Here is a 21078-nt window from a genome sequence, read left to right on the forward strand (position 1 = left end):
ACTCTCCGATCAGATTGTTAGTCGACATCAAATTAGCATGTTTTAGGCCGAGCGTATTGCCTGTGTTGGCCGTATCCAGCACACAGAGAGCAAAGATACATGGATCAAAGCCCTAAAGGAGGGGAGAAGGAGCGAAGGAGGAGGACGGGGTGGGGAGGCACGTGGCAGAGATAACACACAGCACTCAGTGGGAGAAACTCCCTGCCTCCCTCTGCTCCCGCTTACTCACCCCTGACACGGCAGAAATGTGCAGACAAAAGAGACTTCTGAAGTGTGAAAGGAGGAGGAGGGTTGAGAGCTGATATAGGAAGGGGAATAAAATTGCCGCGCTCACACTGAAGCCAAAAACACTTTACCAGTACTGTCAGCATTATGTGATGTCAGTCACAGGCGATGGTAAGAACCCTCTCGCTGTCAAGAAGGGAGATCGGCCTCTTTCGTGCACTGATAACTGCCACAGCGGGAAGCCGCTCGCAAGCATTTTCTCTTTTGAAACGAGAAAACTCTGTAGGGCTCTGCACCAAAAATAACTCGCCCAGCAAACGGGCAGAATAATGGAAATGATCAGGAGCGTGAATGATACCTTGATTCTGGAGGGAAGAGGTAGAGTGACCAGGTATCTCGCTCGCGACACCACTCAGGCTGTTTCTTCTCCAGCCAGTGGAACAGCCTGGCGACACGACCCTGCACAGGGTAAAGACAAAACAAACAAAACAGTGTCTTATTGTAGAATCAAATACATCAATTCTTACATGAATCGTTCGATTGTCTAAGGCCCCATTTGCATGACAACATTTCAAGTGAAAATGTATGTTTTTTTGTGATTTCATTCTAGAAACACAGACCAGGTTGACCTCCTCTTCGACGTTCTCGTCTTCAGTATTTTCCTCCAGTGACACGTGCGTTGGACCTAGGGTTGAGGGAGATCCCTTCCCATTGCAGTCGCTGGGGGGCCGTAGGCGGCCCAGCGAGGGCGGCCTAGAGCTGTGCATGCTGGCTGAGCGGTAAAGTTCAGGCACCTACACAGGACAGGGGGGGGGGGGGGGGTACATGGTGAGTAAAGTCCTAGAAACCAACTTTTGTAGGTGATCAGTTCCATTGGTTGGATGTAGTAGTTACAAAATCCAAATCCTAGTTTCCTCCCATTTGAAAAAGTTGGCCACTTTTTACTAAAATAGATTCAATTTCTTTGTTTTCAATTGCTCATATTAATCTCATGAAAGACACTGAAACCCAAGTTGCTCCCAATGGGAACCTTCAAGCCAGCCATCAACATCGGTGTCAGACTAGTCCAAATAATGTGAATATGACTGGTCCTGTGAACCAAGCTGAGATGACTTGGATAAGTTAAAGTTCCAATGTTTCAATAACAATAGTGTTTGTTGTTAGAATGTGTCACGCTATTTACACTGAAAGGGTGACAACCAAACATCTTGTTAAAGTTGTTTGGTTTGTGCACTAAGAACAGTTTGTTAGGTTTAGGAACCAAAACATACATTCAATGAGGGTTAATCTTAGGATTTATACCAGCTTTTAACATTCAGTTTGGTTTTTTTTGTGACTTTTTCAATCGTGTTCTTTCACTGCCTGACTCTTTCTCTCCTTGCCTCATCACACTGCTTCAGCCATAATTATTCTAGACATTAGAGAATACCATAGGTTTAATATCAAAGGTTCCATGCAATTTACACCATTCTCACAGATTATTGAGTTGAGCAGCACTGTGATTCCTTGTTCCATGTATACAAATGGTGTTCTGCATTAGGTTTGAGGTGATTAAAACTAATCCAAACACAGCAAAATGAACAGTCATGAAGATTTCTAGTGGATGCAGTGAACATAATCTCTCATGCTGTGAGGCATGTTAAGTGAAGAACAACCCATTCTTCTGTTTTGAAGCCATCTAAAAATAAAAACCTTGCTTTTATAATAAAAGTGAAGTGTTATTTTTGCCACGTAGGCATGACATGACCCTTCACTCAAAGTTGGTACTCGGCGGGTCGTTTGTACACTGGATCTACCTGCAGCAGTGTATCCGGGTGCAAATCCATCGAGCTGCGAGTCTCCACCGACTCCATTCTCCTGTGTCTGGGCCCTCCTTGAGACTGGGACATGGAGTCAGTCCTGGCCAAAGATGCATCGTCATCCTCCATTAGGCCCCCTCCCTCTTCCCCGCCACCTTCTCCTTCCTCTGAGCTCGAGCCGCCATCCCCGGACAGAAGAGACCGCCGCTCGCCGGACTGCCGCTTTTGCCGTTTGTGGGACGGGACCCGACCCAGGCTGTTCCAGCTGGACCTACGACTCGTCCGGCCGCTGCCAGAGGTCCACGGGGCGTACGGAGAAGAGCTGTGTACACTGGTCTAGAGTGGGTTAGTAACGTGGAGAAGAGATTGATTGGAAAATGTGGGGAGAAAATTTGGCAATCTGTGTGCTGAAAATGTTTTGTATCTTTGCTGAGCAGAAAAACAAGACACGCTTTACAGAGTGAGATTCATGCTGTCAGGCAGGAGCAGATGCAGATTCCTGCACTTAGTCTCTAAAATCGTGCTCATCAGTTTGTCAAATAAATGTGGCAGTGGCAGCAGTTAAGTACGCTGACAAACTACACACTACATTAATCACCATCAGTCATTACGACCTCCGTGGATCAGCAGGACACTTACAATGACTTCAGACTAGCACTCTCGGGGAACTGTAGTTACACAAGAGAACTGCCACATGCTCTGGGGTTGTAAATCTGAATAATAATAAGAGTACCGACCGGTGACTTGTCATAGCAGGCTGGGTCTATGGAGACGTTGCTGCCTCGACGGGACTCGTAACCCAGGATGGGGTCACCTGCCACGGGCAACTTTGGCACTGGCATCGGGGTGGCAGCAGTGTGCGTGATCAGCGGTGGAGTGAGGCTCGTCTTCAGGTCCACGTGACCATTTACAGGCACTACTAGTAAAGGAAAGAGGGACAGAGAATCGTATTAGTCCCTGGGGAGTTTTCATACATCAGTCAACCTGTGAAGGTGCAGTTGACCGAAGGTATCCAGACTGAGATAAGATTAAGGGGAAACCTTTTGAAAAGTGTAAGAAAAATGACTCAATGTTAACCTGAGTTCAACCGACCAGACCAGTTCCTATTTGAAACGGTGCAAAAATGTGAAATTAGTTCAAATATTTAAGTTAAAGGTTTTCCTAAGATGGTGTCACTTGGCAGTTGTATGTGATTGGCAAATGATTTGGCCAAATTTGCAACAAACATTATTAGAGAAATTGATATTGGATACTAAATGCAACACTCTAATGAAACTGCTTTCAAAAACGAACATGATGATGATGACGATGATGACGAGGATGTGGCCGATGTTGAGGAATATTCCTTTAGGTGTTTTGAGAGACTACTTTGAAAACAGTGGGACAACCATGATGTCTCTACGACACTGAATAGCTCATTTATCTCATTAATTATAATATGTCAAATGTCAAGCTATTTATTTAAAGGATTCATAAATATGGCAAAAAAAACAACATTTGGGGTCACAAAGCTTAATCTCCAGCCACCAAGATCAGTTAATCTGAAAAGCCTCAAAGTGTTCTACAGAAATATGTTGGCCTGAATAAGATTTCCATGCCTACATGGGATCATAAGTCCACCCAAACCAACAAATAAGTAATCCAACATAGCCATGACATCAGATTGACTTTGACCTGAACTGGGGGCAGCTGTGGTTCAGTTGGTGGACTGAGTTGCCCTTCGATCTGAGGTTCACAGTGTCTCAAAGGTTTCTCCTACTGAATGTGTCAAAGTCCATTTACCAGAATGCTACACACTGTTAATCCTAAGGAGCAAAGCTGTCAAATTTCAGCAAAAGTCCCAGATGTATTCAAAATATTGCTAAAATATCACTTTCCCCAAAATGTATGAGGCCATTTTGATCATTGCTAATTACTTCATCAATGAGCTCAAGTCTTCATTAATGTCAACATTGGGGAAAAAAAAAGAAAAAAAAGATGCCTCAAGTCATTCTAGAAATATCACGATTAATGAGATTGGGGCGTGTGTGCAATGAAAGAACGAATGCCTTTCGTCTACGTGTAGAGGTTGTTGATCTGCGAGGAAGAAAACATCAGATGTTAGGCAGGTTTTGAAATAATGACGGAAAACGTATGGTGAAAAAAGCGAGGGGAGAGACAGGGTGGATGTGACAAAAAAAAAAGTTGATTGCAAATGGATAATTGGGTTAACAGATGACAAAGAGAAAACAACAGAAGGAAGTAGCACATGGAGTATTGCCTTCAGATTGCAGTACTTAAAAATGGATGTCTCATACTGGTATTAAACGACATTCATATTTCAGCAGGGCATTAATCTTATGGGATGCGTACGAGCGAATATTGTGTTTGGCAGCAACACAAATACATGACACGCGGATGGGAATGCGGCTTTAATAACACTAATTCCTCCATCTTCCAACCTTTACCCGGGGCCTAGAAGATGTGTATTAGGCTCTTCCAGCGATGTAAGCAGTTTTAGACCGAGCATCAGAAGAGGCTGAAGGGGAGGTGATACAGTACATCTGGGAGTTGTACTCCATACAGCAGTGTTTCCTGTGGGGTTTTCAGTCTGTGCGAGTGGTAATTAAAGGGGATGGGAACTAGCGTATGAGGAATTATGGATGAGGCTGCTGTTACTGGTTTTGATGCTGCACTTGGAGACATCCAGACACGTGACCGCCAAGCGTGGTTGGAAACCAAAGGAGGACCACAGGTGGAGAGCAGGTCGGAGAATGTTTGCACTGGGCACTTTTTAAATGCCTGAGGGATAAAACGCTGCTGTATTGCAGACTTTTACTTGCACTTTTTTATTTTTTTTAAGAAATGCAACACAGTGTGTAATCTAGTGGGATCTTCCAAAGATTATAGGGGGACCACCAACAGTTAGCTGTTTAAATAGAGATGGATCAAGCTTGTGTTTGCAATCAAATCCTGAGTTTAGGCCTCCGGATTCTTCCAGTTGGATCAGTGTGTGTTTGCACGCGCCTCACCTGCAGAGGCTGATAGATCTTTCTTGCTGCCGTTAACATCCTCCATACTTCGTGCGAAGGAATCGATCTCCGAACCTGATTTAGAAGCGTCACCCTTGACACACACGCAAAAGGAACACACACACACACATGCACACGCAAAGTGTTACACACACACACAAAAAAAGAACACACCTGTGAAAATATCTTCTTCTCAGTTGAGTTAAGAGAAAGCAGGTGGGCTGAAGTTGCCTCTAAACACAGATCCCTGTGTACCTACATCTACCATTGGCATTGATTTTGGATTGGACCGTGGATCGGTCACTAGAGGCAACCTCTCGCTCCTGTAAGCAGGTCAGTGATGGTGTGGGTTACCTCTAAATCCACAGTTTCACAGGTTTGGGAGTGAAGGCGAGGCAGCTTGGAGTGTTGTCATGCAAAGAGAACTGAGAGGGTTTACTGAGAAACTGTAACAAAACCAGGACTTAATCCAGGAGACCTTGTTCATTCTACTCTGCTTGTATGCTGTTACAATTCTGTCTTGTTTAAAAGGCGACGAAATAACTTTTTGCTGCATTTTGGGTGTCCGCTCACACATCAATGGCAACTTGGAGCTACTGAAAACGCAACTTTTTGAAAATGGCTCCCAAGGTGGACGTTCTGGAAAATGCGGCGACGCAAAATGAAACGCAATTTTTTTGGGGGGAAAATGCTATGACCCCACTTCCGTGGAAACCGAGTTATAACACAACTTTTCTGAAACAATACTAATGTGAGTAGATGGGCAAGAAAACATAATTATTATTATTTTTTTTAATGGCAGCCTTCAGAGTGTCTTGACTCCCAGTGAATATTCTCCTGGAACTTGTTAGTTTTATAGTCCGTGTATTTGCCATAGTGAATGTGTATAGTGTATTGTAAAACAATAAAAAAACTCTAACAAAAAAAACAAAACAGCACCCACTAGTGGTCAAACTTGAAAACTTCATTGGTTTCAGTATTTCTGCCATTTCCATGTAAATAGACATTGTTTTCAAAATATTGGTGCGTTTTCACTTGAAACCTTGTTGCTTAAACGGGGCTTCAATGTGATCTACCAGGTCTCGGGTTTTCACACACAACTAATGCTGCGCTTTCTGCTGCAGCTCGCCGACCAAGAGCGACGTCTGGCAACTCTTATTTGTTTTCCTTTCTCTCCATCGTGGTCCCAGGGAGGAACGTCAAAATGAGCCACATTTCCATATTCCTCGAGCAATCCTCGCAGTATTTCACAAACTTCTCATGAGCTCCTAATTACTCATTTCCAGCCTCCACTTCACGCTGCTTTCTGCTTGCTAACACACTGCAGTGAGCCCCAGAGTTCCCGCTTGCGTTTGTTTCACTTCGCCAAGGCCCGCAGCCCCCATTAATGTGTGCGAGGGTGCCAGGTGGAAGCTGGATTAATAGAACGCTGTCCCAGCGAGGCGGGCCTGTGTGCGAGCAAAGTGAATAAACAGTGCACATAAAAGCCTCAGGTCCTAATCACCATGCACCTCCTCTTGAACTAACAAATTACTTTCTCGATACTCCCCATGAGTCTTAGAGAAAGACAAAGTGGGTGTGAATGAATTGTTTGTTTACTGCGTTGTGTGTGGAGTATGACATCTCTGAGACACCAATTTGCATCTTTTTTTTACCCCCCCTGTTAAAGCCACTCTCTGCGTGCCCCACACTGATTTGCCTTGACCTCGTCGAGTATGCCAAAATGATCTAAGGAGAGTGGATGCTAATGAACCAGCAGGCCAATCAACTCAAGGGTTACTTGGAGCCCCTCGTGGCTGTTATTCATCACATTCCTGTGTGTTTGTCCAACTGCTTCATTCCTACTTAAAAATCTTTGCTCGGCGCCGGAAGCATGAAGCACCGGAGACCCCTGACAGACATAAAACAGATATCTAGTCTCAGGGAAAAGAGATTACCCGTGTAGATTTCTGCAAAACATCTAAACAATGAATGGTACATCTTCAGGTGTTTCAGAACGGATCGGACAAATGGTTACCTCAACACAAATAGTTACTTTCAGCGACTTCTACGTGAAAACCCATCTAAATCCTGAGGTGTGGCGAGGAGGAGCGGGCTCGGTGTCCACAGCTTGCTCCATCCCCTCCCCCGGGGGACCCTGTGGCGGCGGGGGCCACCCCTGTTAACCGGCCTCCTGAGCGGTGCTGCCTCCCAACTTTCCACCCCACCCACCTGGAGGGGGAGTTGGTTAGGCCGTGGGCCTATATCTGGTGGCGGGGGTATGTGGCAGAGCCGGTGATTAAGGCCCTGATGGGAATCAGGTGTGCTGCCTCACCTCCCGGCCCATAAAGGTGGAGCCGCCCGGGGACGTAAGAGCGACAGGCGGGAGACACAGACAGTGCTGTGTCTGTGTGAGTTTTGAGTTTGTGTTTCGCTTTAGTTTAATAAAAAGTATGGTGAACTGCAGTTCTGACTGCTTGACTCTGTGGGCGAACCCGGCGGTGGCATGCTCAACTGCCGCAGTCATTTTCAAAAAGTTCTGTTTTCAGTGGCTCCGAGCACCACTGTGTGTAAACAAGCAGCCAAAATGCAATAAAAGCTTTCCGTCTTCACTTGAAAATGTTGTCATGTGAACAGGTTACTTAGAGAAGATTCTCTTCATTTTATTCAAAATGTATGCATTTTGAGAAATTTTTAAAACAATTTTGAAGTGATTAATTTCAAGGCTTGCTATATTTCTGACTTCTCAGAAACACCGTCTTGAGAAATTGGCCAGACATTTCTTCTCGTCTCGGAAATCACAGGGGAGGAAGAATTTGCTGTGATTAATATTAGATTTGATTGCTAATTTCAAGCAATTCGTTGTTTTGATCTTGAAAAGTAGTATTACACTTCATCTCCTCACCCTCATGACCTTTTCACAGGTAAGGGGGCTTGGCTGGGCTCCCGGTGGCCTGCGGGGTGGGGGGACTTGTAGTTACAGCAGCCTCTGATCAGTGGAAGGTCAGTATGACAGGGAAAAGGTCAACTAACCATTGGTATAACCTAACCAACAATCATCAACAAATCTTTTGGCATGACACGCAGGCATATTGTGTCTCTGCTGTCTGCATCTGGCTTTGTCCATTTGTCCAATAGTTTAACCTGTGCAGTTCTGACCCATCATGTCAAAAGAAACAACAATCCGTTCAGGTTTAATCCACTGATTGTCCGAGGTACATCTCGGGTATCTGTAGTCAGCCAGATGTCGGGGCGAGGTGAAGTAAAGTCAATAAAAAGGCGCCAGACTGTAAGTGAGAGATTAACCTCGCTCAGAGAAGAGCCTGATTTCCTCCCATCTTTCACCGTGGCCGCATTTCTCTGCTCTGAGTCTAATCTCAGTCTTGTCTTTGTACATTATAGCCACAGGTTTGATTTGTGCTACTTCTTCTGAGGCTGTCATTAACTAAGTATTGGTCCTTAAGGAAAGAAATCTTAAAAGAAAAAGTCTGGATAACATGTATTTCACAGGCAATCGATAGAGAAAGAAAAGGTCTCTGCAAGTCTGGGATTTTACTTATTAATACATGAAGTGAGACCAAATGTCTGCAAACCACAGCTGTAGAGTCACTTCGTTTGGACTCCAGACAGTTTTTCACAAGACAATTATCTGATGGATCAAAACGACTTAAAGTTGCTAAAAATAACTGAAGTGAAATTCCAAAAAGTTCCACCGTGGGAGCTGTTTTCAAAAAGTTGCATTTTCAGTGACTCCAAGCGCTGTGGTCATGTAAATCTTGAATTTGTTTGGTAAACAGGGCCTATAAATACAACTTGAGTTTTATCTTCATTTTCTCAACGGGTCAACATGTTTTGAGGTTTCTGATGAATCTTATTTGGAAAAAGTTGCATAAAGATTGTCCCCGCCATGAACGAGGTGGAGCCTAAATAACTATATTTAGGACTCTGTATGTTTGACAAGCTGCTGTTGATCATAATTTGATCCTTTGTCAAGCACTAAATGATGGAGGCAGCGCTGGAGAAAGTAAAGGTGGAGTTATTAGCTCTGAAGGAAAGAGGAAGCGACGGACTCGAGGGAAATCCCGTGTCCTGAAATAGTTGTTTGGATAGCTTGTTTACACTCTGCCACCCCAATTTGGGCACGATGGCGGGGGGAGCAGGAGATGGGCCAGACCAGGCCTGCTGCCGATAGCCAGACAATAATAGACACCAACGGGGAAAGGATTGGGGGGGGGGGCGGGGGGGGTTCAATTACACTGCTTCAGAAAGGGTAGAAATGGGATTCTGATGTGGGCTGATGATGGGAGGAAGTGGATTAATTGTTTATGTGTGTGTGTGTGTGTGTGTGTGTGTGTGTGTGTGTGTGTGTGTGTGTGTGTGTGTGTGTGTGTGTGTGTGTGTGTGTGTGTGTGTGTGTGTGTGTGTGTGTGTGTGTGTGTGTGTGTGTGTGTGTCTTCCTGCTCTATTTAAAGCCAGGATTGGATTTATTCAAGCAAACCTCAGAGGTACCACCAAGGCCTTAATGATGTTCACATAAATACACGAATTGTAGGGACGTTAAAAGAGGGGAACAGACCAAAAAAATTACGTTTACGTCTTTGTTCGCTTCCACATAAACAGACATCGTTTTCAGAACGCTGTGCCAAACGTTTCTGAAACGGACACGCAAAAACACGACGTGGGTTTTTGTTTTACTTTTTATATCTGGACTTATGCCAATCAGCTAGATTTCTCTCATTTTTTTCCACCTTTTCCAGTAAGTCTGCGTTCTTCTTGTTTTTCAGATTTTGTTCATCAATTTATGAAGATTTTTCTATTATTTTTAAAAGAATCTTGGCATCTTATCATAAAATACATTTTCAAAGACATTTTTCAATGTCAGACTTCACAGTCATAAATATTTCATAATAGTTAAGAATGTTGTTTCTTATTTTTGTCAAATTGTTAAATTTGACTTTTCAACTTAAAATGTGACTTTTTGTTTCAAATCTCATCACTTCTAATATATAGTGCAGAGCATGTAAAATATGGAGTGTTGTCGTAGACGACAAAAGATAAATAGGTTTGACTTTCTCCAGTAGGTTCCATACAAAGTCTCCCGGTAATGTTCGTGGCCATTTTCAGAAGACAGCTTCAAGTAGACAGAAAGACGTGGACCATTTCGAATACTCCTGGCTGAGTTTGATTGCCTTTAATGGTATAGGAGACTCACAGTACGATCTGCCTTCTGAAAGCTTGATTGACTTTTTGAAACCTGAGTCATGTTAAGAGAGTGAAGTCCTTCCAAAAGAAACTTATATCTCCTATAGTCTTTTGGTTTTATCTAAACAATACCAATATCTAAACCTACAGCCTCTATTCCTCCTCTCTATTGTTCACTCCACATCATCCTTCAGCCAGTTTACACAGACACTGCAAGAGGTTTTTGGAGGACCTCAGGGAGCGCTGGTGCGTCATTCTCACTCTGAAAAACAGAAACCGGTGGGTAAGGGTGGAGGCGAGCTTTTCAGGATGGGCTTTGACATGGTGCTCACTCTTTCAGAGAAGACAAAAAAAGTACAAAAACACACAGACGTAGCACAGCGGTGCAAGTGTTCGCACATTTCCATTGGCTCGCCCGAGCTCCTCTGAGCAGCCACCGGAGGGCTCTGGTTAGTCTCAGCAGCGCGGGCATCATGCGGTAAGCAGGTTAGATCGAGAGGCCCTCAGGTGATGTGACACATCCTCTGGCGGCCATATTTGGAGATCTTTTGTAAATTGCTACCTTGTACTGTTCATTCCTGTACTCCATTTGAAGGAACCTGCTTGATAGGTGGTGGCAAAACCGTCACAAACAGATGTGTGTTGGTTTGACATCTGGTGGTACGGTACATCATTTGTTGACTCCAGTGAAACTTTCAAAAGTTAGCCAGCATTTTCGACAACAATTTAAAGTAAAAAAAGGATTTTTTTTCCCCTTGCGTTTCGGGGGTCTATCCATCTAAATGTCTGTGTACAGAGACGTTTTTTTTAATATTTCTGCAGTTTGCATGTAATCCGACATCATTATCAAAATGTTGTTGTTTAAGCATGAAACTTTAATCAAACAAAATGATGCGTTTTCACTTGACATGTTGTCGTATACATGGCGCCTCAGCTTTCAGGAGCCAGGACTGGCAGGAAGAATTAAAGTGTATGCCACCTGAAGGAAGCATCTCCAAATTAAACGTTCCTTTGGAAGATGCCAAATGTTTCTCTTCCTATCAAAGAGTCAAATATTTCTAAATGCAGTTGTTCATTTTTTACATTGTGTACTTGTAATTCCCTCCAGGGACTATTAACTTCATTCCAGCTTGTGATTTGCTACTCTATTGGATTGGACTGGCAGCAGCAAAGATCTCAAAAGTTTTACAATCTATCCACTAAACTCCGGGAGCAAAGTCTAAAAATAGGTGTGTTTTCTTATTTGGTTAAACGTGTAGCGCTGGAAGTAATCATTCACCTTGGTATCAAGCTGTTCCGTTACCAAAACTCAAATGTTAGTACAGGAAAACTGCCATCAGCGAGCAGTATGTCTGCACTCCATCTCCAAGTTGCGGCCGCTGAGAGATATATGACATCACTGCGACGCCTCTGTGGGGAAGGGGGAAGGGGTGGAGGGGCCTGAGGGGTGGGTGGGGGAGGGCGGTTTGTCAATTAAAAGGACGGGGGTTGGGAAGGGAGGGGAGGGGAAGGGAAGGCAGTGCTGTACATACCCCTGACTCTACAGGCAGCTGAATTAGGCTCAGCTGGGCATGCAAGTCCTCCCGCTTGGACACTTCCTATTAGCAGGAAGTGATCGGTGCAGCCGGACAGGAGGAGGAGGAGGAGGAGGAGGAAGGAGGCGCACGCAGGAGAGAAGGAGGCACAGGAAGGTTCAGAGGTGGAACCACAGCGAGTAGACAAGAGCAGAAAGGAGAAAGTTAAAGGACATTCAGCCCGTTGGAACATCTCTTTTTTTTTTCTTCTTCCTGAAACTTTCGACATGCAACAAAAACATATCAAAGCGGCTGTCCTGGGTCACAGTGTGCAGTCACGTGCTGCACATGTGTGTACTTCAGCAACCTGGATGAGCTGAGAGCATCAAGAAGTCAGGACAGCAGAGGAGTAGAAGTGCAGCGCAGCCACGCTTTGCATCTTATCGTTCGTCTCAAGAGCAGATGATCTCAACATGTATATACGCACATGTATATATTTCATGACTCGTCGGGACATGGAAGCATTCGTCCGCGTGTGACGCATGTCGGCATGTGCTGCGGGTGTGAAACGCATGTTTGTTGTCACGCTGAGAAGTGCAACAAAAAAGAGGAACATCGTGTGTTTCCTCTTCTGTTAAAAGGTCTCCGTAACGAGACAAACGGCTCTGCTGGCGCTCTCTGCAGCGGATATTGGATTCGGTCGCACGGACACACTGTCACAACCTGACAAAGAGACACAACGAGGGGGGAGAGTCGATAATAGGAGAGGAGACATGCGGGAGGGAAATGTTGATGATGGAGGGAGGAGTTGAGTCAAGAAAATCAAAGTAAAAAAACAAAAAACAAAACAAAAACTAAACTAAAAAGAGAACACAGATATGGCGGTGGTTTTCCCCACTGTTTCCCACTATTAACATAATGTTTTTTTTTTAGACTGGGTTGGGTGTTTCTGTGTCTTGGCACCATCTCTCCTGGTTTGGCTCACGTCATTCAAGTGCCCGTTACCAGGCAACCCTGACGCAGGAAAAGTTTGGCCGACTAAAAATAAACTTACCGTGTGCAGAAAAGGATGTAAAAGTGAAAAGAGGGAGGGCGAGCATAGCGCAGGAGGAAGAATTAAACCGACAGCTCTGTGATAATACACAAAGGCAGGAGGGAGGACAAAGGAGAGAGGCACAAGGGAATTGTTGTTGGCATCTAGAAGGATGTGTGCGTCCATATTTGATCTGCACTAATTGATTTGTCTTTACTCTTCCCGGTCAATTGCAATCTCTACACGCCAACAACATTTGCATTGGAGGAAAGGATGCACGCCGCCTTATTGTTACAATCCAAACCCTTCCAGTGGAAAGCAGGTAGAGAAACGAGGAGAAAGTTCCAGGATTTGATTTCTAGTCGGTTGCTCCAGAGGTGAGATTCTTATTAGATCGTAAATCATATTTCTCTTTGATTTCCATCCTCATTCCTCTGTTGTATGCTTGTTAATTAAGAAGTCAAAGGGCCGGGATCTGACAGCTAGTCTCTCTTTAGCTACCAGATTTCTGGAGTAGTTTGACACCCAGGCAAATATCTGAAGCCTTGTCCAATTTCAAGAATAATGTTCTGATTCTCATCTTGGTCTTCATGCAGAGCGAAGGTGTCCATCAATACCCCTGGAAAAGCCCTGCTCTGCATGTTTTAGATGTCGCTCTACTTCAATGGGCTTACTTGACACAAGCGCTCCTTATACGGTTCTCTTAGGAGCTGAGCAATGTCACAATCTTTAGATTTGGCTGCGTTGAAGTAAACAGACCACACAGAACATGGTTGGAAACCGCCCGGGAGGAGCTTTCAACTCGTGAAGTTTGGGCAAATGCAACAAACTCGGCATGAGCGCCTATTCACAACGCTCGAGCGCTCGGTATTTGTGCAGCAGGTAACACACTAACAGGAGAGAGGCCCATTCCAATTAATCCATATTTTATAAGCCTGTCAACCTTTCTCTCCGCCACCCCTCATCTATTCTCTGTCCTCTCAGCTGGAGAGCTAAAGAGCGGCGGAGATCAAAGCGCGGGTGCTGTCACCCTTTTAAAGAACGAGAGAGAGAGAGAGGAGGAGACAAGAAGACAGGCGCTGATCGACTGGATGCTTATGTGATTTACCTGCTCCACCTGCTCTCAGCCTATATTCCTTTCTCTCAGTTACTCAAACTGTAAAAGTGTTTAAAACAAAAGTCATGGAGTCTTAACTTCTTCCATTCCTGTTCGCCCTGAAACTGTTTTCCCCGGTTGCAAAGAGCCAACCATCAATCCACAATCTCCTTTCTTTTTGCAGTCTCTTGCTCTTTTCTGCCTCAAAAGCATAGACGCAGCAATGGATACCATTTCACTTTTGCTTTACGGCGTGTAAAAACGTGTGCCGAGGAGGGGAAAGATTGAGTGTCGAAGCTCGGAAAAGAGTGCATCCAAGCATGATGAAGCCGGTGGATTTGGGTGATGCAGGCTGATGCACAGTCTAAGCCCAGCGCGCATAGCTTTCCTCTGATGTCCTTTATGGCATCGGCAAATCAGCAGAACAATAATGAGGACGACTGCTGAGATAGTGGGAAAGAGTGGGAGGAGAAAAGGCTGATGGCAAAAGGACAGTGATGATGAGGAGGGGGAGAAAATATATCTGATCATGCCCTGACATACTCTGCTGCAAAGAGTGCAAGAGAAGATATAGGTTAATGGCAACATAGTTTATGGATCTATGAGTCAGCCAGGGTGGGAACGCCCATCATTTAGTGTTGATGGAATACGCCCGTCACTGTGAAAACCTGGGAGCAAATTACATGAAGTTGACTTGAAAAGTTTTTTTCCAAACGCCAGATTCCTTCCATTCAAGTGGTTGTAGGGAGAAAAACATTGCATTTTAGTGAAAGCACCCAAAAAGCAGCACTTTGGAAAAAGCAACATTGTACCTCCGTCTGGAAGCCCTCAACCAAGATGGCCACCAGCAAGTTGAAGAGCACATAGTTGCCGAATGTCATGAGGGCGATGAAGTAGAGGGCAGCCACGGGAGTGGTGGACGCCATGCCGTTATATAACACCTTGTTCCAATCCTCCTGGGTCAGAATCTGAGCGAGAGAAAAGGTCAAAGATGGTAGGTAAGATTGCTGGGCAGCACAGGAACTCTAAAGTACTGAAACATATTCACAGCTGACTGTCCCTCTTAGATATGGTTTTTAGAGCTTTTCAGCTTCACGTTCAAAATGAAAAACAAACGGAAGCTTGAGACTGAAAATGGTTTCCAGACTGACCTCAGGGCCTCCACCCAGTGGGACGTGACTTGTATATCTCTGATGGGAGGTGACCAGGGGGCATCCTAAACAAATGCCTACATCACCTTCAATAGCTACTTTCAATGTGATGGAGTAACACATCGACTTTGAGCAATTTAACAATCTACGGGCCATATGGACCCACAGTTGCTTGGAAAAACTGTGGCGCTACAAGAAAACAGACATGTCAAGACAATGTTCCATTTAGAAAGACGTGCAGACCGTCTACATATTCCCTGATCAGATGTTACACTGAATTATAAATGGTTGCTATATTGGGCGTGATATATGCTTTGTACCACACTGAGGGACTTTTAGCTGAATCATAAATGCAAGGTGCCACGATGCATGAGACAAGCCTACTTAACCGATGGATGATGCTCGGAAATGCAAATTGGACGATTGGAAGAACACGAGGAAGGATAATCGAGGCTAGCCTGGGAGGGAAAGAGGGAACGGACCGCAGAGTGGAGGACAAAATTTGATCTGATATCATTTATTTATTCAGGAGAAAATTGTCTGTTCACGCTCTGAACGGCGACGGGTTCAATCTTCGCCAGTGAAGCAGGACGATCTTAGGAGGGTGGCTTGAGGGCGTTGAAGTGGGTACCGTATGATCACTGAGGAACTTAAAGCTTCCAGACAGCAGACCAACGTGACTGACTGGTTAGTTTTGCATGAAGCCACAGCGACGGTGGCGTGAATACTCAACAGAGAGAAGGAAGACAGTCCGTAGCTCACCTGGAAGACCGTCACGATGGCCCAGAGCAGAGAGTCAAAGTTCTTCCTGTCTGGGAGTGTGTCCCCGTCTCTCTCCGATCCAAACTTACAGCCAAACAGATGCATCCCCAGGATGCTGACAGAGGAGAGAGTGGAGAAAACAAACAGGAAACGGAGGGATAAATGTTTACACCAGGCCTACCCGTTGGATACTGTACAAATAAATCGCCAATATTTTCAGAAAAAACATGGTTTTCATTTCTCAGCAATTGCTGCCTGAGAAAAAAAAAAACACATACAATTGCTACAATGGCTGAAACAGATGTATTCATCGAAATGTAACCATATGTCTGAGCACAACAGCTGCACTGCTCATTGTGCAAATGCATGTCCCCATTTGAAAAGGAAAATAAGCTTTTCAACAGCTCGGTAAAATATTGAGAGACATTGCTCCAACAAGAAAAAAATCTATCAAACTTGAATTTATTTAGTCTTAGAACTGAGTTTAAATGGTTCATTGTGCATTTTGATGAAGTAGCTGGAAAATCCCCCCCCCCAAAAAAGAGTACAGCAGGTTGACATCAGCACCATGGAGAGCGCCAAAAGTCACCTTATCTGGGTGAAAATATTTTTTTAAAGTTTTGGAAATTGAGAAGTGACTCCCAGTTCATATCCTCCTGGGACTTGGTAGTTTGATAGCTGAGACCCATCGTAATAACAATCCAACGCCCTCATCTGACCGTAACAAATGTCCGTGTACACGTTGAGATTGTTTATAGCGTTTTGATCAAATCAGAAATGCTGTAATGTTTCCACATTTTATGGCTGTCTTCTGCTCTGCTCTCAAGATAGAAATGGGATAATGGTCAGCTACACTAACAGTACTAACGTTCTATTCTTTAATAAAATGTGTATTTCCCAAAATAATTACTTTAAAAGGCACTTCTATTTAGATACCCTTTTCTTTCCTTTGTTTTTTGCTTCAAACCTCAGAGATGGCATATGCAGACTTATCCACACTAGCTATGTATTATTATCATTAGGCATATCATCTAAATTCCAGCAGCATAATGAGTCTGGACGTAAAGACAGAGTTGTAACATAATCCCTTCATGAGAACGAGGAGTTCTGCAACACATTGTCTCAACTAAGCTCTGGTTTTAACATCAGGCGCGCTGGAGGATTGTATACAGTGTCCGTGTAAGATAGATTGACTGGCAGGAAGATGGGGGACATCATAAAAGTCTATGATGCATTGGGCGGGCAATCAAGGGGGTGTTATTATTAGGTCTCAGCAGTGTGTCTGCACTGCCTTCTGCCTTTCAGTCAGAACCGCAGACGCCAAAGCTCAACTGGAGCTGAGGGATCAATGAGCAGACCTCCACCGCCTCAACTTGGCAACTCTTCACTCAAATCAAGCCCTGTTTATCCAGGCATATACAAGGCCAGTGGAATTTTGTGCATGTGTGTGTGTGTGTGTGTACACATACATGCGCAGAAAACAGCTGAGACGAGGCGGTTTATTGCTCAGCTCTGCTGTGAGTATGGAAACACGCTGTGTGATTTTTTAGCTGCTCATCTCTTTTGCCTTTAATGTTACACAGCAGTGTTGCTCTGGTGTTAAATACGGGGAATGATCGCCACCACAAGCAAAAAAAGTTTACAACAGAAACACACAAAGTGTTTTTCCTTTTAATTTGTGTTGCAGCTTTTGCATTTGCGTTGATTTGGCTTTTTGTGTGGGGTGGTTTTGTCTTGTGACATTGTCATTTAGATTGTGTCTTTAGTGAGTGCGCTGTGGCTTTTGTATGTGCTTTAAAGGTTTTGCCTTTTTGTGCTGTGGCTTTTTCGTAATGGCCTTTTGTTTCGGTCTTTGGTGTTTTTTTTGTTATTCCCGTTGTGGCTTTGGTTTCTGGGTTGCAACATTTGTATTTGTGTGTCGTGGTTCCTTATTTGGGCAATGGCTTTTGCATTTGTGTTGTGACTTTTGCATATTTTGTGTCTTTCACATGTGTTGTTGCTTTTGCATGCATGTTGTGGCTTTTGTGTTCATGTTTTATTATTGGTTCCCTGTTGTCATTAGCTTTTGTGTGTTGCAGCTTTTGCCTTCTGATGACCCTTGTGGGTGAATATAACAGAGTGTAACCATGGGAAAAAGAACAAGAATCACTAATTTCATATTTCCTTTTTCAGATCAAGTTGCCATGCATTAATTTACCAGATTACTTCTATGCTGCAGCTCCATATTTTGCTATAGTTACCACAGTGATCGCTGACTGAACCCAACACCTTGACACTGGTGATTTGGATGAACAAATAACACACGACTGAGACCGTGTTCCAGCTCGCTCCTTTGTCTGCCACCTACCTGAAGATGAAGATGAAAAGCATGAGCAGCATGCAGAAGGTGGCCACGTTGTCCATGGTCTTCATCAGCACCACCAGCTGCCTCTGCAGGGCCGGCATGAAGCGGACCAGCTTCAGCACCCTCATCAGTCGGAAGGTCCTCAGAACCGACAGGCCACCACCCTGCTGACCCACAATCTCCCACACGCTGCCAAGAAAAGAAAGACAATTTAAAAGTCGATCATTCACCCATAAGGATAATAAACATTGTCAACAACATAAGCGCAAACAATCAATCAGGATTATTCATATTTTCTATTTTGTTTTATGATACTATTAAAACAGTGATATTTTAAGTGTTATTGAATACTGTAGTGATACACCATTTCAGATGAGTATTGTTTAATGTTCAGTCACGAAGCCCTGCTGCTTGCTCCATGTCCACTTTTACTCTTTGTAAACACAATGTGTTCCCAGGGGCAGAAGTCCAACGGTATAATTATAGTCTAAGACCGTATCATAATTTTTCTAAAACTGACAGTCATTTCAGTCCTTAGATCACCAGTAAGCTACTGAGTGCCATAAACACAATCAGCAAGCCCATACCAGGGTGCGTCATGGCACTTACTTATGTTCATAAATTACTTTTCTACAAGCACAGTACTTCCTCAAGGGGCACCACTACAAAAACAATGCACAACAATTATGCTTCAGTTTGGGAAATGCAATAAAGTATCGGAATTTCAGCAAAATAGTGCATGAGGACCAGTACAACAGGTATACTTTGCAAAACAAAGCTCCCAAGAACAGGACTAAACCTTTAGTTGTACTCCTCTGAGGGATTAAGGTTTTGAATTAGAGTTTCAGCCATATTCGAAAAGTCCAGGTCTGTTAAAACACTATTAGCTGGACAAAATATTTAGGATTAAAATCCCAGCACGGCAATGTCATTGTTATTACAAAGGGATTTAGATGCAGTCGTCTTTTTCCGTTTTCACTTGAAAGCATTGTCATGTAAATGTAAGACTGAATGCGACACAGGATTTCTCACCTGATGACCACGATTATGCCGTCAAAGATGTTGTAGGGGTTCTTGATGTAACCGAAGGGTCCATAGACCAAAACCTTGAGCAACATCTCCAGTGAGAACAGGCTGGTGAACACGATGTTACTGATTTCCAGGGCGTTGGTCAACTCTTCAGGCTGGAGAGAGAAAACAGACAGTCGTTAGCGCATGTTGACAGTCGGCGCAAACAGCCCAGTTACTGCATGTAATCCCATTGCTAGATGTTCGTAGGGACGCCAGGATCAACTTCTGCTTGGGGACATGAGCATGAGGCATCAACACACATGGTGTGTGGAGAGAGAATTGGGCAGTAAGAACAAGCAGACACAAAAGCTCAAGCAAAAAGATGAAAGGCGCCGTGCGTTAAAATTCGACACGGCATGTAGATCGGACTTCAGTAGAGAGCAACTCTAATTATCGGTGAGGAGAAGAAAATGCCGCTGGGAGTGCTGTTTTGTGTCTACAGACTGCACAGCGTCCCAGTCGGGCTTCACCAGGCCTTTCATCCCTGTGCAATGAACAGTTTATACAAAGTGAACACTGTGTCACACACACACACGCAGTACAGTGGCTGGCCGGAGAAGATTGACTGTGTTGAAGGTCTGATGTGGTTTTCAATCTTCTCCATCATAAACCTGGATGTGCAACTGTGTATTTTGCTCTTACATCATTACGTGTGTGTGTGTGTGTGTGTGTGTGTGTGTGTGTGTGTGTGTGTGTGTGTGTGTGTGTATATAGATGGAGTCGGCGTCCAGAAACAGCTCTATCCCCGGGATGACCCGGGAGGTAATGCAATGTAATGTAAACACAGTGTGTGTCATTAAAGCCTGTCCTGGTGGGCTGCCACTAATCACTACACACCTCCACTGTTTAAAGCGGCGATTAGTCAACACCAGCGAGGATACACACAGAAAGGAATACAGAGATTAGCATCTCCGGCTGAGTAACGGCTCCCTATGCTGTGTTATGGCGCTGCATTGTCTCAAGCCCTGAAGCAACAGTGCCGGCTGGTTTATATGAAATACTGCCACAGGTAGGACCTGTTACACTGCCAACAGGTAGGGGAAAGATGAAAGCTGCAGGGTGCAGAATATTTCAAAAGCAATTATAGCTTAGCTTGTATTTAAGGCTTTAAATGTCATAATATATCCAACAGGTTCACATTAGATTAACGCTCATGTCTCTCAGAGAAGGTAGTTTGGCGGGTATGATGGTTGTTACTTGAAAATACACGTCACTAAAAACGTAAATAAAACGGGCCTGAACAGCCATGAAAAAATGAAAACACACATAGTTTAGGAAATGTAACTGCTTCATTTTAACCCAGAGGAGAAACCTCAGGAAACTGAAATTAACAATTGGCTGGAGCAGTCGAAACAAAACCAAAGGCATACTCAAGGCCAAAAGGAATCTCAGATTTGAACGAGAAAACAAACTGGCTTCACAAAGGTTTTCAGGTTCTCTTGCCTTCCTGATGGCTTCCACCACCCAAACCTGGATCCTAACTTCAGCTTAATCGAACCTATTGTCTCACCATGTGAGGTGGAAGTCTCCCTACCTACAGCCTGAAACTAAAACACCCGATCCCTCGTCTTCGTGTGGTTTAGCCATGGGTATTCAAACTCTGGACCTGGGGGCGTGGGAATGTCCGCAGCAGGCTGTTAAGCTCTCAAACTCTCAATCAAAAACATTGAAGTGTCATGACCTATAACTCAAATATGCAAGTTTGCGTACGTGAATCAACCAAACAAACCTGTCACTCAACAAACCACTGTATTCTGGCCAAAGGTTATTCTGTTCCCCCCCCCCCCCAAAAAAAAAAAAAAAACCATTTCAATGAACAAGTCAACTTTGGATCAAACAATACAGCAATTGTCCCATAAACCAATGGAAGTGTAGCAAACAAACGAGTGTC

At 44.2% G+C, this 21078-nt stretch overlaps 1 protein-coding gene across 1 annotated transcript in view; it reads right to left on the bottom strand.

The window, feature by feature from the left end:
* Positions 1-21078, bottom strand: part of cacna1g (calcium channel, voltage-dependent, T type, alpha 1G subunit) — a gene marked incomplete at its 5' end in the record, with an annotated part of 255553 nt that overhangs the window by 75064 nt on the left and 159411 nt on the right. The window contains 10 exons of the mRNA XM_080471574.1: positions 584-684; positions 846-1019; positions 2022-2360; positions 2762-2940; positions 5036-5129; positions 11749-11814; positions 14672-14827; positions 15773-15887; positions 18120-18305; positions 19149-19300. Of these exons, the coding sequence (XP_080327700.1) occupies positions 584-684; positions 846-1019; positions 2022-2360; positions 2762-2940; positions 5036-5129; positions 11749-11814; positions 14672-14827; positions 15773-15887; positions 18120-18305; positions 19149-19300 (1562 nt within the window). The remainder of the gene's footprint in view (positions 1-583; positions 685-845; positions 1020-2021; positions 2361-2761; positions 2941-5035; positions 5130-11748; positions 11815-14671; positions 14828-15772; positions 15888-18119; positions 18306-19148; positions 19301-21078) is intronic.

Source organism: Lipophrys pholis, assembly GCF_963383615.2.
Source record: "Lipophrys pholis genome assembly, chromosome: 1".
Taxonomy (NCBI): domain Eukaryota; kingdom Metazoa; phylum Chordata; class Actinopteri; order Blenniiformes; family Blenniidae; genus Lipophrys; species Lipophrys pholis.